We start from the raw sequence: 15,405 nt of genomic DNA, 5'->3' as shown, positions 1-15,405 counted from the left end.
TCTTCTTTCCCTTCTTTTTTCCCAATCCATCCATTTATCCATCCATCCATCTAATGAATATTAATCTCTCTGTCTTCAAAAGAAATGCATAAGGTTTTCCATGACCATAATAGTCCTTGAGGACCATGAACCTATCAGGGGAGAAAAATTGTGCATGCAAATCATTATCAGTGCCCAAAGAATGGCATAAACCAAATGCTATGGAAATTCAAAGGAGGAAGACATCTTCTGGCTGGAGAAGATGCCACTTCAGCTAGGCCCTGAAAGATGGCAAAGATTCTGATATTCATTAAGCCTTGAGTTAGTAGAGTTCTATAACCTCAAAATTCAGATTTTGGCTTTTTAAGTTCTAGAAAAATTTCATAATCATTGTCAAAAAATTCAAACCAAACGGAAAATACATAGCGTAAAAGGCCTGACTCTCATCACTGTCTACCTACCTTTCCGCGAAAGGTAACCTCCTCTCCAAAGGTAACCGCCATTCATCGTTTATTATGTAGTTGTCCAGACTCTTTTCTGTACTATTAAATTAGAGCCCTATAGTTATTTGACTAGGAAGATATTATTAAACCCATTTTACCAAAAAGTGGGTTGAGTAACTTCTTTGGGCTAAGGAATGCTTTAAGTGAATGTTCCATCATACCTTGTTATAATAGGGCTATTGGCTTGAAGTGATTTAGAAGGACTCAATTCAGTACTGTGAGTAGATCTTGTTTATGAGGAGTCATTTTGACCAGAACTGGAAGAAGCCTAGCGGTGGGTACTCACATATTAGTCAGATGAAAGGATTCCACTCACAACAGAAAGTCCTATATATACTGAGATGGGTATTCAGGTGTCAGCAGACCTTTTGGTATACCATAGGCTTTATTTTTGTCTCCGACAGAAGGTGAATTTTACTCCAATAATGGAATGCTGATGAAACTGTTGAAGGCTTAAGAGAAATAAGACATGTTCTCCTCTACAACAACACTTTTAAAATAAACCAAATGAATTATTTATCGACTTGTGTCTAATACAACAGCCAACTGAATTTACTCAAGCTTCTTCCTCTCATATCCAAAATCAGACTTTAAAGGAACATATCATAGAGCAGATGATGGGAACAAGTTATACGAATGTAGAACACTTACCCCAGACTGCCATGAAAACAGCAAAGAAGACAGTGGCTCCATTGTCAAAAAGGTGGGTTACCTGGGAACATTATGAGTCACAGTTAAACTAATTTCCTATATATAATATTGCAATTCACGTTTTTGTTTTTTTTTCTTTCACGTTCTGTAAAAATAGCTCTGACAATGCAATGAATTTGACAGGGTTTCTTTGGGGGATATTCCTTTTGGACCATAAGGAAGAAGGGATTTTTTTTCTGTGAAATAGTTTGGGTATGGAAAGGAGAATTTGTTCCATTTATGTGGCTATCACTTAGTTGAGCATTTATCAGCAGCCCCAATGGTGCTGTTAAGAATTTCCTTTTGCACACTATAAAAACTAACACACATGCATATCTCATGTGGATAGATTTATATTTAAGACCAGGTAGGGGGCTTCCCTGGTGGCACAGTGGTTAAGAATCCACCTACCAATGCAGGGGACACGGGTTCGAGCCCTGGTCTGGGAATACACACATGCCATGGAACAACTAAGCCCGTGCGCCGCAACTACTGAGCCTGCACTCTAGAACCCATGAGCCACAACTACTGAAGCCCACACGCCTAGAGCCTGTGCTCCGCAACAAGAGAAGTCACCTAAATGAGAAGCCTGTGCACCTCAACGAAGAGTAGCCCCTGGTCGCCGCAACTATAGAAAGCCTTTGCGTAGCAACAAAGACCCAACACAGCCCAAAATAAATAAATTTAAAAAAGAAAAAAGACCAGGCAGGTATTAATGTTGCTGCTGTAAAGATTTCTGATTTCCCCAGCACTATTTTTAATGCTTCATTTATTCTCTTTGAAAACATGGCCATTTTGTGTGTGCAGTTTTGAGCAAACATTTTCTGGGCTGCCCCCTGGACTCTGGCATTATAAAGAAGAGCAACCCATTAACACAAACCACTTCCACCTTTATTAAAGCCTCAGGTAATCACTACATTTACCTCTTACACATAACACAAAGACAGCTAGCAAATACTTTATTGCTAGAATAATATATTCTATTGCAATCATCATAGCAGAAAGCAAAAATATCTCTTTTCGCTGTAACACTGCCAAGCTCATTTCCACCTCCAGGATAAATCACACCAACGTCAAGCCAAACTGAAATGATGACTGATATGTTCGTAAAGCATAACCTTTTTTTTTTTTGGTGCTTTATAGCTCTCTGTAAAGTATACTTTACTGTCCCTTGGAGAACGTGCCAAGTATAAACAGGTCTTTTCCTATTATATCAGATTGTGATGTATTTCAAAATTTTCCAAAAGTTTATGACTTTTCTTTCTTTAAACACAGGAGAGATGCAGAGCATTCAAACACCTAGTGTGAGACAAAAGTCTAAAGCCAACTTATTTCGATGCCAGAAGGAGCGTTACACTATGTATATCAGGTGGTCAGCATCAAATCAAGCCTGAAAGCCTTGATGGTAAGTGGTTGGTTTGTGCTCCCTCCTAGGGTATTTCCCGGTGGACACTCCCTGCACCATCAGGGAAGATTCCGGAATGGATTGTGGTTGTCATTGTTTTAGGCTGTGGGGATCATTTTTCCTCCTTCTCTGGGTAACATGGCTCAAGTACAACCAATTGGAGTCCTTCCCTGGAACCGGTAAGAAAACACTTGGAGAGACACATTTTCCCACTGCAGTTACCGACTTGGAAATATGTGAATCAGGGTGAATTAATAGGGACTTCTAGCTCCTCCTAAGATGGTAAGCTAGGACAGGCTGATGGCTCCCTCTGCCAAAATCAAACCTGGAGAAGCAGGAGAGTAGATTTCAGGAACTGACAAAACACAAAAACACACAAACCAAGATCCTGAGAAATGCCAGGGAAAACAGAAGGTTGCCTTAAGCTGGTGTGTGTGTGTGTGTGTGTGTGTGTGTGTGTGTGTGGGTGTGTGTGTGTGTGTGTGTGTGTGTGTGTGTGTGTGTGTGTGTGTGTGTGTGTGTGATGGTGGGGAGTGGTAGTGGTTCCCAAGCAGAGTGAGAACACAGGTTAGAGAAATACATAAGTTCCAGTCTAGCCTCTCCCTCAATGGCATTGGAAAATTAGTTTCCTCTCCCTCAGAAATCAGCTGCAACAGGTCAAATCACAAGTGCTGGTATTCTTGGGGGTAATATAAGGGACGCCCAGAGTCCCACTTTGTCGGAGAGATGATGAATGTAGGTGCTGCCTGGCCGGCTGGCCTCGAACATTCACTTCTCAGTCCTTTCCCTTTTAAACCCCAGGGCTGGTAGTTACCATCAAGGGAGAGCGCCTCCTTCCAATTCTGCTTTGTTCTAAACAGGCTTACAAATGAAACTCTGACCAGAAAAGTCCTCTGACAGAGCGACAGTGCACAGTGGTGCCTGGGACACGTTGTCCTCTTCCCTCTGTAAACTCACCAGGACTGACCTGGCCTCTGACCCTCACCCAAAGTGGTCGATACCTCCATGGGACAAGCACCCACAGGCCAAAATAACAGAATATCTGGGGAAGATGCTGCCTCCAAAAAATTCCAAAGTAGGCAATATACACCTTCTGAAACAGACATTCTGTAACAGCAGATCAAGAATTTAAAATAAGCGTACAAATATGTTTAGGGAGATACAGGAAGGAAGATGGAGGCCTGGAGCTGTGACAGTCAGCAGCCATCTTTCCTGTTATGAGAAGAGCACCTGTCTACGGAATGATCATATAGACAGGCGGCCAGAGAGTGAGATCTGAGGGCCTGGATGACCAGTTCTCGGCATGAGGTTCTGCTGCTCAGACAGTATGAGCTGCTCTAGTATCTTCTGCAGTGAAACGAGCCAGTAAATCCCTTTCTGCTTAAGCCAGTTTGATTGAGTTTCTGACCCTTGCAAGTACAAGTGCGAGCATCAGGGATAAAACATTCCTGATGAGCACAAGAGCTGTTGACTGACTTGGATCTGGGCTCCTATTTGATCCAATATTTCTACGCATCCTCAGTCTCATTAAATCAGTCCGGCATTTCTAATAAATTTTTCGAAAGGAGACTGTATAACTTCAGTTATTTCACTCTGAGGCTCTTAAGCCTTCCTTTTACTAAGTTTCTAGGCCAGACCAAATCCAAAATTTAGAATCTAAGCATCTTGAAGCTCAGTATGGCACAACGACGGGTTTTGCACTCAGATAAACCAAGAGCCAGCGACTTGCTGCTGTGTGACCACAGATAAACAAACTTCTACCTCTCTGAGTCTCTGAGTAAAATGGGAATAATAACACCTACCTTGAAGTTGCTGTGAGAATTAGAATAAATGTAGGTTGCCTAGCTATCATTATAATTATTATCGTTTTAGATCTAGAGAGTTTGGTAGGACAACCGACCAATGAAGGCCCTATAAAATCTGAGCACTCTAACTATTCATGATGATTATTTTAAGGAATTATTACAGCTCCCCTAAAAAAAAAAAAAAAAAAAGAATTTCACTCAAGGCAGATCTTTCACATAACAAACAAACATCACCCCAAGAAACAAACAAAACTGGGCTTCTGAGATTCTCCAAAAGCAGGATTTTTATACCTGAGTCATTCGTGCTTAACTCATGACCTTTTTTTTTTTTTTTTTGCGGTACGTGGACCTCTCACTGTTGTGGTCTCTCCCGTTGCGGAGCACAGGCTCCGGACGCACAGGGTCAGCGGCCACGGCTTACGGGCCCAGCCGCTCCACGGCATGTGGGATCTTCCCGGACCGGGGCACATTTTTTATTTTTTTGCGGTACGTGGACCTCTCACTGTTGTGGTCTCTCCCGTTGCGGAGCACAGGCTCCGGACGCACAGGGTCAGCGGCCACGGCTTACGGGCCCAGCCGCTCCACGGCATGTGGGATCTTCCCGGACCGGGGCACATCAGAAAGGGGTATGTAATAACATATAGACATAATGGTGTTATGTACTTTTTTTTCAAAGCACTTTCACATATACTATCTTCTTTGGTCCTCATGACATGCCATGGGGCAGAGAGGGCAGGTATCGCTGCCTGCATTTTAGAGAAGAGAAAGCTCAGGCTCAAAGAGTCTGTACATGTGCAAGGTCAAGGAGGTAAGTAGGTGACCTGAACTTGAATCTAGGTCTTTTGGACAATAATGATGATGAAGAGGAGGAAAATAATGGCAGTTGTCACTTACTGAGACCTTACCATTTGCTAAGCACTACGCTCATTATCACATTTCTTATAAAGCAGTCATGTGAAACGAGTTATCATGTTCTCCATTTTACAGATGAGAAAACTGAGGCTCAGAAGAGGTTAAATAACGCGTTCCTCTAGTAACAAGTGGTAAATAGCACAGTCAAGATTTGAACCTAATTTTCTCTGATTCCACCAACTGTTCTATTTGCTTCCTGTGATAATAACTAGAGCCAATACATTTTAAATACATGTACAGTAAAACAAATATCTGAATTAGAATACTGAATGATGAACGTAAGTCTCTCCTACAAGGTAAACTTGAGAATCAAAGACCAGAAAGGATGGAGAGAATGTGGTCACCACCATCTCTCAGGAAGGTGTATATTAAATTCAATCTGGGACTTCCCTGGTGGCACAGTAGTTAAGAATCCACCTGCCAACGCAGGGGACACAGGTTGGATCCCTGGTCCGGGAAGATCCCACATGCCATGGAGCAACTAAGTCCATGTGCCACAAGGAATGAGCCTGCGCTCTAGAGCCCACGAGCCACAACTACTGAGCCCGCATGCCACAACTACTGAAGCCCACGCGCCTAGAGCCCATGCTCCGCAACAAGAGAAGCCACCGCAATGAGAAGCCCCGCACAGCAACGAAGCGTAGCCCCCACTCGCCACAACCAGAGAAAGCCCGCACGCAGCAACAAAGACCCAACACAGCCAAAAAGAAGTAAATAAATTTATATAAACAAACAAACAAACAAACAAACAAATAAATTCAATCTGACTAAAATGCTGCCTAGTTGAAATTACCTTGGCATAAACGCAGCTGTCTGACAGCCTCATGAATGGACAGTATTTATCGCACACAGGACACATGATGATATCTGTAGCTTGGCAGACTTCTTTACTGGAAAAGAGAACAAAAAAGGACCACTTTTTGATGACATAACAGCATTTTTTTCCCCTTCAATCTCACCAGAATAGTCGACCAGTAAATAAGATTCAGTAGATTAAATTTTTGCCCTCACAAGCTTCTTAGCCTTTTCTTAGTTATTAATATAAACAAGTGCCTGCCCAGTTTAATAGTTTGATAAACCTACGTATTTATGAGGCTGTTTCTTGGCTTTTACATATTAATTAGTTAAGCTCAGGAAAATACATGAAGCAAAACATTGATTGTTTTTACCTCAGGTTATACAGAAGTCATTCACAACACTGCACAGGTTGGAAGCAATTTCATACTGAATTATGGGAACAATGAGATACCTCACAGTGCCAGTCTTAACTTCTATGTGCATGATAAATAAGAATAAATTATGGAGGAATAAATAAAAACACTAGGAAGTAGTTCTGGGAGAAAACCACATCTCACTAACAATTTCCCCAGAAATTAAAATATTTTTGCAGGTCACTTTTATTTTTGCAGTCACTTCTAAAAGGCACATTTATTTATTATTTAAGATCACTGTCTGGCCTTGTACGAAGATCTCTATGAATACATTAAACTATATTCTAGCAAAAGAGTCAAGATAACAATTGTTAACACTGAATCATTCACAAGGTTTCAGCAAGTTGGTGAGATGTCTTTCCAGCTTACAGGGTCCTTGTGAGAACACACAATTGATAAAAAAGGATGATTAACCCACTATTTTGCAGTATTAGTTAGAAAGAAAAAGGTGAAAAAGTCAGAAAAAGAGCAACTTTGAGCCAGCGAAAGAAAGTGATTTGTTCTGTGGATATGTAGTGGCTTGTATACCCATAAATGTGAGCTTTGCCTCCTTGGTAGCTGGAGACCACAGCAACAAGGGCAATGGATGGGCAGACCTAGTGAATTGAACGTTTTGAATTTTTCCAGGAGAGATTGGAAAGAAGTTAAAATGAATAGCTAAGTGGGCCGATCGTCTGTGAACACCCCAAAAACACAAATGCCCAACTCCAAATATAAGCAAAGGCAGGCTCACCCAGAGCTCCCCGTACCTGACTTGGCAGTGATCCAGAGTTATGATTCCATACAAAAAGACAAATAATCCAATGAAAGCGGCTGGGAAGAGCATGCCGGTGTACCAGCCCAACCAGGCAAAATACAGCCCAATCTTCTCTCCGAAGTACCGCCTGTTTAAGACACAGCAGCCTTGCAAATTATACTGAAGTGTTTAAAGTTAGGCATTATAACACTTTGCTCAGTCATTTTACTTTGTTGTGGCTTTGCTGATAACCATGCAGACAAAGTAAGCCGAGAGAATGGAACGTTTGACCAAATTTAAGCTCTGGACTTAAATTTCTTTTCTTATTACTCTAGATCAGAAATAGAATGAACCCTTCCATAAAAGAACAGGATTGCATGCAAGCTTGTTCTGAAAACACAGAATAAACCCAGCTCATTCAGGGAGTTATACATGATACTGTTATTGACAAGGAACCAGGGGAATTTGAAGAGTCGGTGCCAACACATCATCTCATTTTTGCCATTTCTGAGTGTGTGTGTGTTTGTAATGCATGTACTACAATTACATATATTTTTTAAAAAATAGTAAACAAAATTACTGTGAAAAACTTTTAAACACCCCTTTCGATATTTTGTAGTTTTACAAGATGTTTAAAATGCTAGAATCATAAGATGTTACAAAGAAAGAACTCTAATTACTGAGATCCAACATGAATCAATTCTGAGGGCAACTTTCCCTTTTAAGTGATGACTCTTCACAGGCATTGACATCTACCTCTATAAATATTTTCTTGAGACTAACCAGCCTGCCTGTGGTCTGTGAAGTTTGGTTTTTATTTCTTAAATATCATTATTGTGTTTTCTATGCCTTTCAACAGCTAAATTTCATAACTTGGAAGTTAATTACTTCTTAGTCCAATGTAAGAATATTCGAATTATTTTTTATTCTCCTTCTAAACGAATGTTGACCATCTGTTTCCAAATGCTGTCTGCTGCTTTCCTCCTAGAGTACTCAATGGCTCCTAAAAGCATGGATTATTTATTTATCCCATCTTCTATTGTGTCCCAACCGAAACCTTCCACTTCCAGAAGACTTTTCCAACATATATTCATATACACAAATATTCAGTTATTCATTCAACAAATTAAAAAATACCTACTATGTGCCAAAAACTGTGCTAAGTTCTGAGAACACAATGGCAAGCAAAACAAGCTTGGTCCCTCCTCCTATGAAGCTTGCAGGGTGACAGAGGAGACACACATAAATCAATTAAAGAAATAAGCTTATAATTATAAAACTGGGAAAAGAGCTACAAAGGAGGGGAACACAATGCAATAAGTGTATATAACAAAGCCATCTGACAACTCTAGCCAGGGAAGACTTCTCTGAGGACGTGACTATTGGGCTGATGCATGAAAGTTAACTGGGTGGGGTTAGGGATAGGCTAGAGTGCTTCCAGCAGAGGGAACAGAACCTACAAAGGCTGTGTGATAGGAGGGACCAGGTGAAATAAGGGTGGTGTGGCTGGAACACTGATAATAAGAAATGGGCTGGTGAGGTGGGCACAGGATAAGCCTTGATGGGCCTTAGCAGACCATGCTAAATGCATTGATTTTTCTCCTGAGAAAAATGAAGAGCCATGAGAGGACTGTAGCCAATCTGGGGACATGACCAGTTTCACATTCTGTCTCCAGGGTGGAGAATGGAGTGGAAGGGCCAGAAAGGAAAAAGGGAGACCATGTAGGGGAAAACAGCCATAGTCCAGGTCACAGGTGAAGGAAGCAGCAGTGGTAGAGGAGATGCTGGGATGTGGCCAGATTCCAGAGATATGGAGGAAGCAAAATCTAGATATAGGACAAGAACTATTTAAGAGATGAGATTCCCCAGTTGCTCCACAACTTCATTCCACTCAAAGCTTGCTTGTGCTTTTCATGTCCCCTCCCTTTGGCCAACACAAATCCCACTGCTCTTCCAGGGCTCAGCTCTGCACCTTCCACAGGGGCACTGGCCCATATCCATCCTTTCCGTTTTTCTCAATTGTTGTAAAACTTTTGGCCTCCATCACACATGTTACCAAATTATGCATGGTCTTGTTTTACAGTTGTCTCAAGTTTGCAGGGCTGGTTTTCCTGAAGGAAACTGTGCATTTCTCAAAGCCAGAGACCATGGCTTCTGTGTGTCTTTGCCAATAGTACTTAGCATTGTACGAGGAACGCAATGGGCAGTTAATTAATACTCACTGAAAAATGATAAAATCTTAATCAAGAAACTGTCACGGATGGGAGCTGCTTTGCCTGCAGCAATCTTCTGTAATTTTTAATCGATGTAATCCTGTAACATGGGACTCAGGCTGGGAAGAGAATTGGCTTTGATATTTTTTCCCTACTATTTTATCGTATATTGAGACTCGTCAAAGGCAAGTGATCTCATCTCAGAAAATACTGTCCACTCACCCAAAACATCTAGATCATTTGTTACTCACACAGAGAAGGGGACACAATTCGTCAATGGCCTTGGGTCAACAGGAGTAATAAACCCTTGTAACGAGGACTCTGGAAGGAAGAATGACTACCCGGGGAGACGAAAGGTAAAGTGAGTTGTCTTATTATTTCATTTTCCTCTGGCATCATTTTTTAAGGGCTTGGGGAAAAGTGAAATAAATCTGGCTAGTCTAGGAAACGAGACATGACTTTCTTTTTAATAAGGAATCCATGAAGTGTAGATTGTTACTACTCAATCTTAATAATCAGTCTCTAAATAAATAATGAGATGTCAGAGTACAATGCCTCCATGGCAGAAAGTTGGGCATACACAGACAGTTAAAGAGAACACACATTTTCACTGCACAAATATCATAGGTTAAAAGCAGATATACTCTTTTGACTTGCAGAATTAAAACAATCTTTAAAGGTTATTAGTTTTAAGTGAATATTAAAGTAAGCCTGAAATTTATTAGAACGACAGCACCCTCTATTTCCTACTTGCATAATAGTAACTGATATTCCATTTGTCACTAATATATGCAAGCAGTGTTACCTCTCTATAACTGTTATTGTTAATTTGTCATTAATAGTCACATGGGTGATGAGCTTCTTATGGAATCCTGGGGGAGGCCTGGCTGATCTCACATGCCCCTTTCCAAGGCTCTTTTGGAGGAAACACCAGCCTCATCAGAGGGAGGTCAGGTTTACCAAGAACGACCCATGTCCTCTGATAGGCTGCCCTCTTGGGAAGAAGTTAGATTTGAGTGTCAGCTGTGAACCTCAGACCGTTTTTTTTTTTTTCCCCAATGTTGGCTTGTCCCAGTTGACAGTCTGCCCTAATCAGCCTGTGTAAGCTTTATATTTGCATCTGGTTAAAAACTCACCTTACAAGATCCAAAGGCTGGTATTTATACCACACGCCCCAGGAGGCCCAGCACTCATAGAGCAGATGGCGGTGGTTTACTGCTCCGTGGGTTCTAATGGAGTTTTTACTTCTGTAACTTCCCTGGATAAAAACACCACTGCTGGTGAGGTAATACCCACAAAAGCCAAAAGGAAAAGCTGATAGTAATATTAGCCTTTATGGCAGGAGTAGCAATAGGGGTGATATGAGGAAAAAACAGATCCATTCTATTGAAGGGAAAGCAGTATGATTAGTTATTCTGGACACGATGTTGATGCCATGTAGTAAAAAGCCCATGCTTGCCTGAATCAGGCAGGTCTGAACTGAGTTAAAATTCAGTTCTGTTACTTTTAGGCTAGGAGATCTTATACTCTCTGAGCCTTGGATTCCCAGGTCATAGTGGAACTAACAACATCTGCCTCATTAGGTTTCTTCTGTGGTTTGAATGAATAGAGCATCCTGCCCCAGAGGCCATGCCCAAGACTTATAAGTTCTCTTTTCCACTTGTCTCAAGATAGAGTAGTTGGTAAACAGCCATAGCTGTAACCTGGTCAAATGGTCTTGTCTATAAGAAAACCCTAGAATGCAAGAGTGGTAAGTTAGCTAAAAATTACAATAATCCAAATATAATTCAACCTCCTCATGGAACAAATGAGGAGACCGTGGGCCAGTGCAGTAGGGCGTTTCTAAGTTCAGTTAGTGGAAATGCTAGTTTCACAAATAGAACAGGTACTTTCTGGAGGTGAACTAATTTTTGACATTTCAACTTGAGAAGCCCTTTCTTAGTGGAAAGTGAACAGGCCCGAGAGACAAGGAACTCAGGTTCTAGCTCAGCTCAACACCAACTCACTCTAATATTTCTCTAAACCTCTATTTAAATTTTTACCATAAAACAAGGCAACAAGAGCTGCCCTTCCTGCCTCTGAAGGCTGTTATGTGGTCAAGTAATATAATCAAGTTAAACTGAGAGCAAAAAGCCAAGAGAGCGATTATGTTATTACTGCAGCTGCTATTACTAGTTTGGAAGCTCTCTTTTTATAAAATACAGGGCTTTAGCAAGATGCCCACCACCCACTTGCCTGCACAGAAACTTCTGTCCACCTACCACTGCTCAGACACTGCCCTTACCGCGGGCAAGGGATGGGCAGGGGGAGGATGCAGTCATCACTGCAACCCTTTTTTGGGGGGGCAATGCCAACTAATAACTACATGATATGCTTTGGGGACATCTGTCTTTAACATTCAGAAACACCTGTGTGTGACTCCAGAAAACCTTTGTGTCAAAATGTTTGCTTCTGTTACACAAAAAGGATCACTCCAAAAAGGTTTCATGCCTGTCTATAATAGGGTCTCAGACGAAAGCCTCTAGTCTCCTTAATGAAAAAGGCTTAAAAATTCTACACCATCCTCTCCATCCTCCTGGTGTTTAAAATCAAGAGAAGAAACACCATAAGCCAAATAAGAAGTATATTTTGGAAAGACTTGCCATTGGTGGATAGTTGGAACTGTTCTCCAAGCTTAATTGGCCAGCTGTTGACATTGTTTCTCATAGAAGATTTTTCTGAAAATCTCTCTAACTGTAGTTTCACCCTGGCTACTGTGTGAGGTCCTAGAGGATATGGGCTATGATATTTGTCTTTGTGTTCTCTGTGTTGTACTGCGACTGGTACAGGCTCAGTACCATGAAAATGACAGTAATCTCACACCAGTCATGAGAATTACGTCCCTGAAAACCCATGTTTTAAACATAAAGTGAATTCTGGGTTAAATTACCCAAAGTCTAATGGGGGAAACAGAGTTAAGGGTAATCACAGTTACATTTATAAAAGTCCTAATAGATGACAAAGACCATGTAGTAAATAAGGAGAATATAAAAATTTATACATCTTAAGCAACAATAAGTACAATACTATTAATTTCTATTTATCATCCTTTACTTCCTAGAGACTTTGCAAGATGGCTTCCTCCCACTCTCTAAGGATTAGCTATAAAATTTTTTGTTGCAGAGACTATATATTTCAGAGACATTTTCCCGCTGGGTCTGGCGCCTCATGCAAATTTTCAATGCCTCTTTAATTTTATGACTTGGGGTCCCTCAGCTATTCCTCTAAATTCATGCTGAGTGACTCTTGATTCAAGTACTCATGCAATTAGAATAAAATGACAGAGAGAAATAAATCCATGCTGGGGGAGAGATATCACAATGCAAATAGGCCCTCCCCAACTACCCACTGAACAAATTATTCTGAACAAATATCACATCAACAAACTCAATTAATCACTATCCCCAGAAGCTGATTTAATAAGACGGAATTGACAGAGAAGGAGAAAAGGCAGGACAATACCTCGTGCAGAGGAAATGCAGCTTCATAGGAGCCATTAGTAAGCAAACGATTCAGACCTATAACAATAAAAAAGTCCAGTGTGAATCAATACTGAGTTTAAATCATCACAATGTAAGACTAATGTAAGGGTGGTAGTTTTTGGAGAAAACAATCTACATTTTCAAAAGTGGTTCAAAACTACTTGGGGACAACAGCTTAGAAAGTTTTGCTACCTGCTAGGAAACTGGAATCAAGGACTAGAAAATCAGGTTTTCAAACAGAAACAAAACAGTGAAGCACACCTAGCATGGTGCTTGGCACAGAGAAGCGCGTGCGCTGAGAGAACTGGATGAATTAATCATACCAAAAAGATGATTTTCCACCAGGAGTTCTCCCATTTTCGTCCAGAAGCTTTAATATGGACAAACCTAACTCCTCTGCATTAGACTAGTGGGATGACTTTGGAAAGTCCTCTTGTCCTCGGGCCTCAATTTTCTCATCCATAAAATGGGAGAGGGGTATTGGATATGTGGATTTGCAATGTTTTATTGGTTAGATATAAGCCACAGTTTCCACCCACACTTAAGGGGAAGGGACTACACATTGGGGAGTCACCCTAGGGTGTGTCCACCACAGGTTTATGAATTTTTTTCAGAGAACCAGCTTTTGGTTTCATTGATTCTCTCTATTTTTTTGTTTTCCATTTCATGAGTTTCTTCCCTGATTTTTATTATTTCCTTTCATCTACCTACTCTAGATTACTTTAGATTTAATTTCCTTTCCCCCCCTCCTTTCTTAAGGTGGAAGGAAAGGTCATTAATTTGGGACATTTCTTTTCCTGTATAGGCATATAGTGCTATAAATTTCTCCCTAAATACTGCACACTTTTTGATACACTGTGTTTTCACTGAATACAGCAACTTTCTGATTTCCCTTTTGACTTCTTTCACCCATGAGTTATTTAAAAATATATTTAGTTTTAAATATTTGTAAATTTTCCAGAGATGGTCTTATTGATGTCTAATTTAATTCCATTGTGGTCAAAGAATTATTAAGTCTTGTTTTATGTCCCCAGGTATGGTCTCTTGGTAATGTTCTGCATGCACTTAAAAAAAACGGGTATTCTACTGTTGGTGGTAAAGTGGTCTAAAAGATCAATTAAGTTAATTGTACTGTACTGTTCAGTTCTTCTAACCCCTACTGATTTTCTGTCTACTTGTTCCATTAATTATTGAAAAAGGGGTATTGAAACCTCTGAGTATAATTATGGACTTGCCTATTTCTTTCAGCAGTTCTTGCTTCATGTGGTTTGAAGCTCTGTTATTAAGCATATAAACATTTAGGATTGTTATGTCCTCCAGATGAACTGACTCCTCCATCACTGTAAAGTGGCTTCCTTTATCCCTGGTAACAGTCTTTGCTCTGAAATCTATTTTGTCTGATATCAATATAGCCACTTCAGCTTTCTTTTGGTTAGAGTGCTATATATATATTTTTGATCCTCTTACTTTTAACCTATTTGTGTCTTTAAAGAGTGTTTTCTTGTGGGCAGCAAAAAAATTAGGTCTCGCGTTTTTTTTTTTTTTTTTGTGGTATGCGGGCCTCTCACTGTTGTGGCCTCTCCCGCTGCGGAGCACAGGCTCCGGACGCGCAGGCTCAGCAGCCATGGCTCACGGGCCCAGCCGCTCCGTGGCATGTGGGATCTTCCCGGACCGGGGCACGAGCCCGTGTCCCCTGCATCGGCAGGCGGACTCTCTACCACTGCGCCACCAGGGAAGCCCAGGTCTTACTTTTTAAATTTAATGTCAACTTCTGAATTTTGGACTGGGATTTTCAGAACATTTCTATTTAATCCTTTGTGAATTAAGAGGTGTTCCAATCTCACTGGAAATCCTTTTGGATTGCTCTTTCTCTGGCCTTGGGTAGTTTCCTGATGTGTGTACTAATCGGTACTCTGCTAAATACTTGAGGTGGCCCTCTGCGGATCTTCAGGGTTCTCTGGGAAGCTCTCTGCTTTCTGGTATGTTGTCCTGTGAACTCTGGCTGCCTTGGTCTCCCTGGACTCCCAGCAACATCTTTTCAACTCAAGGAGTCTACCAGGTTCTGTCTGGATTCTTTTTCCCTGTGTTGCTGTCCAGAAACCATCTCACTGTTAGTAAGCTGGGGCAATTGTAGGGCTCACCTCATTTGTTTTCTGTCCTCGGGCTTCCCTGTCCTTGACTGCCCAATGTTCAGTGTCTTGAAAATAGTCGTCTCATACATTTTTTGTTTTTCCTTTTTTGACTGTTTCAGGTGGGAGAGCAAATCCTGCGCCTGTTACTCCATCTTGGCCAGAGGTGGAAGTGTAATGTTTTGATCGTTAAAAGTTTCTTTCAGATCAAGAGTAATATCTCCATGCTTTAGATCCTGATGAGAGCCCAGAGGCTTAGCCTAACTGGAAAATGGAACATGCACTGATTCACTTTTTATTG

General features: G+C 41.0%; 1 protein-coding gene across 4 annotated transcripts in view; it reads right to left on the bottom strand.

The window, feature by feature from the left end:
• The window catches only part of ANO4 (anoctamin 4), a 448,962-nt gene that overhangs the window by 95,912 nt on the left and 337,645 nt on the right, over positions 1–15,405 (bottom strand). For all 4 annotated transcript variants that reach the window (XM_007465342.1, XM_007465339.1, XM_007465341.1 and 1 more), the window contains 5 exons: positions 12,956–13,011; positions 10,591–10,712; positions 7,255–7,389; positions 6,088–6,184; positions 1,134–1,194 (listed from right to left, as the gene is read on the bottom strand). In XM_007465342.1, coding sequence (XP_007465404.1) covers positions 1,134–1,194; positions 6,088–6,184; positions 7,255–7,389; positions 10,591–10,712; positions 12,956–13,011 — 471 coding nt within the window. The remainder of the gene's footprint in view (positions 1–1,133; positions 1,195–6,087; positions 6,185–7,254; positions 7,390–10,590; positions 10,713–12,955; positions 13,012–15,405) is intronic.

Source organism: Lipotes vexillifer, unplaced genomic scaffold (genome assembly GCF_000442215.2).
Source record: "Lipotes vexillifer unplaced genomic scaffold, Lipotes_vexillifer_v1.1 scaffold141, whole genome shotgun sequence".
NCBI lineage: Eukaryota > Metazoa > Chordata > Mammalia > Artiodactyla > Lipotidae > Lipotes > Lipotes vexillifer.
Note: the sequence above shows the minus strand (reverse complement) of the source record. Positions and strands in the feature narration are given on the sequence as shown.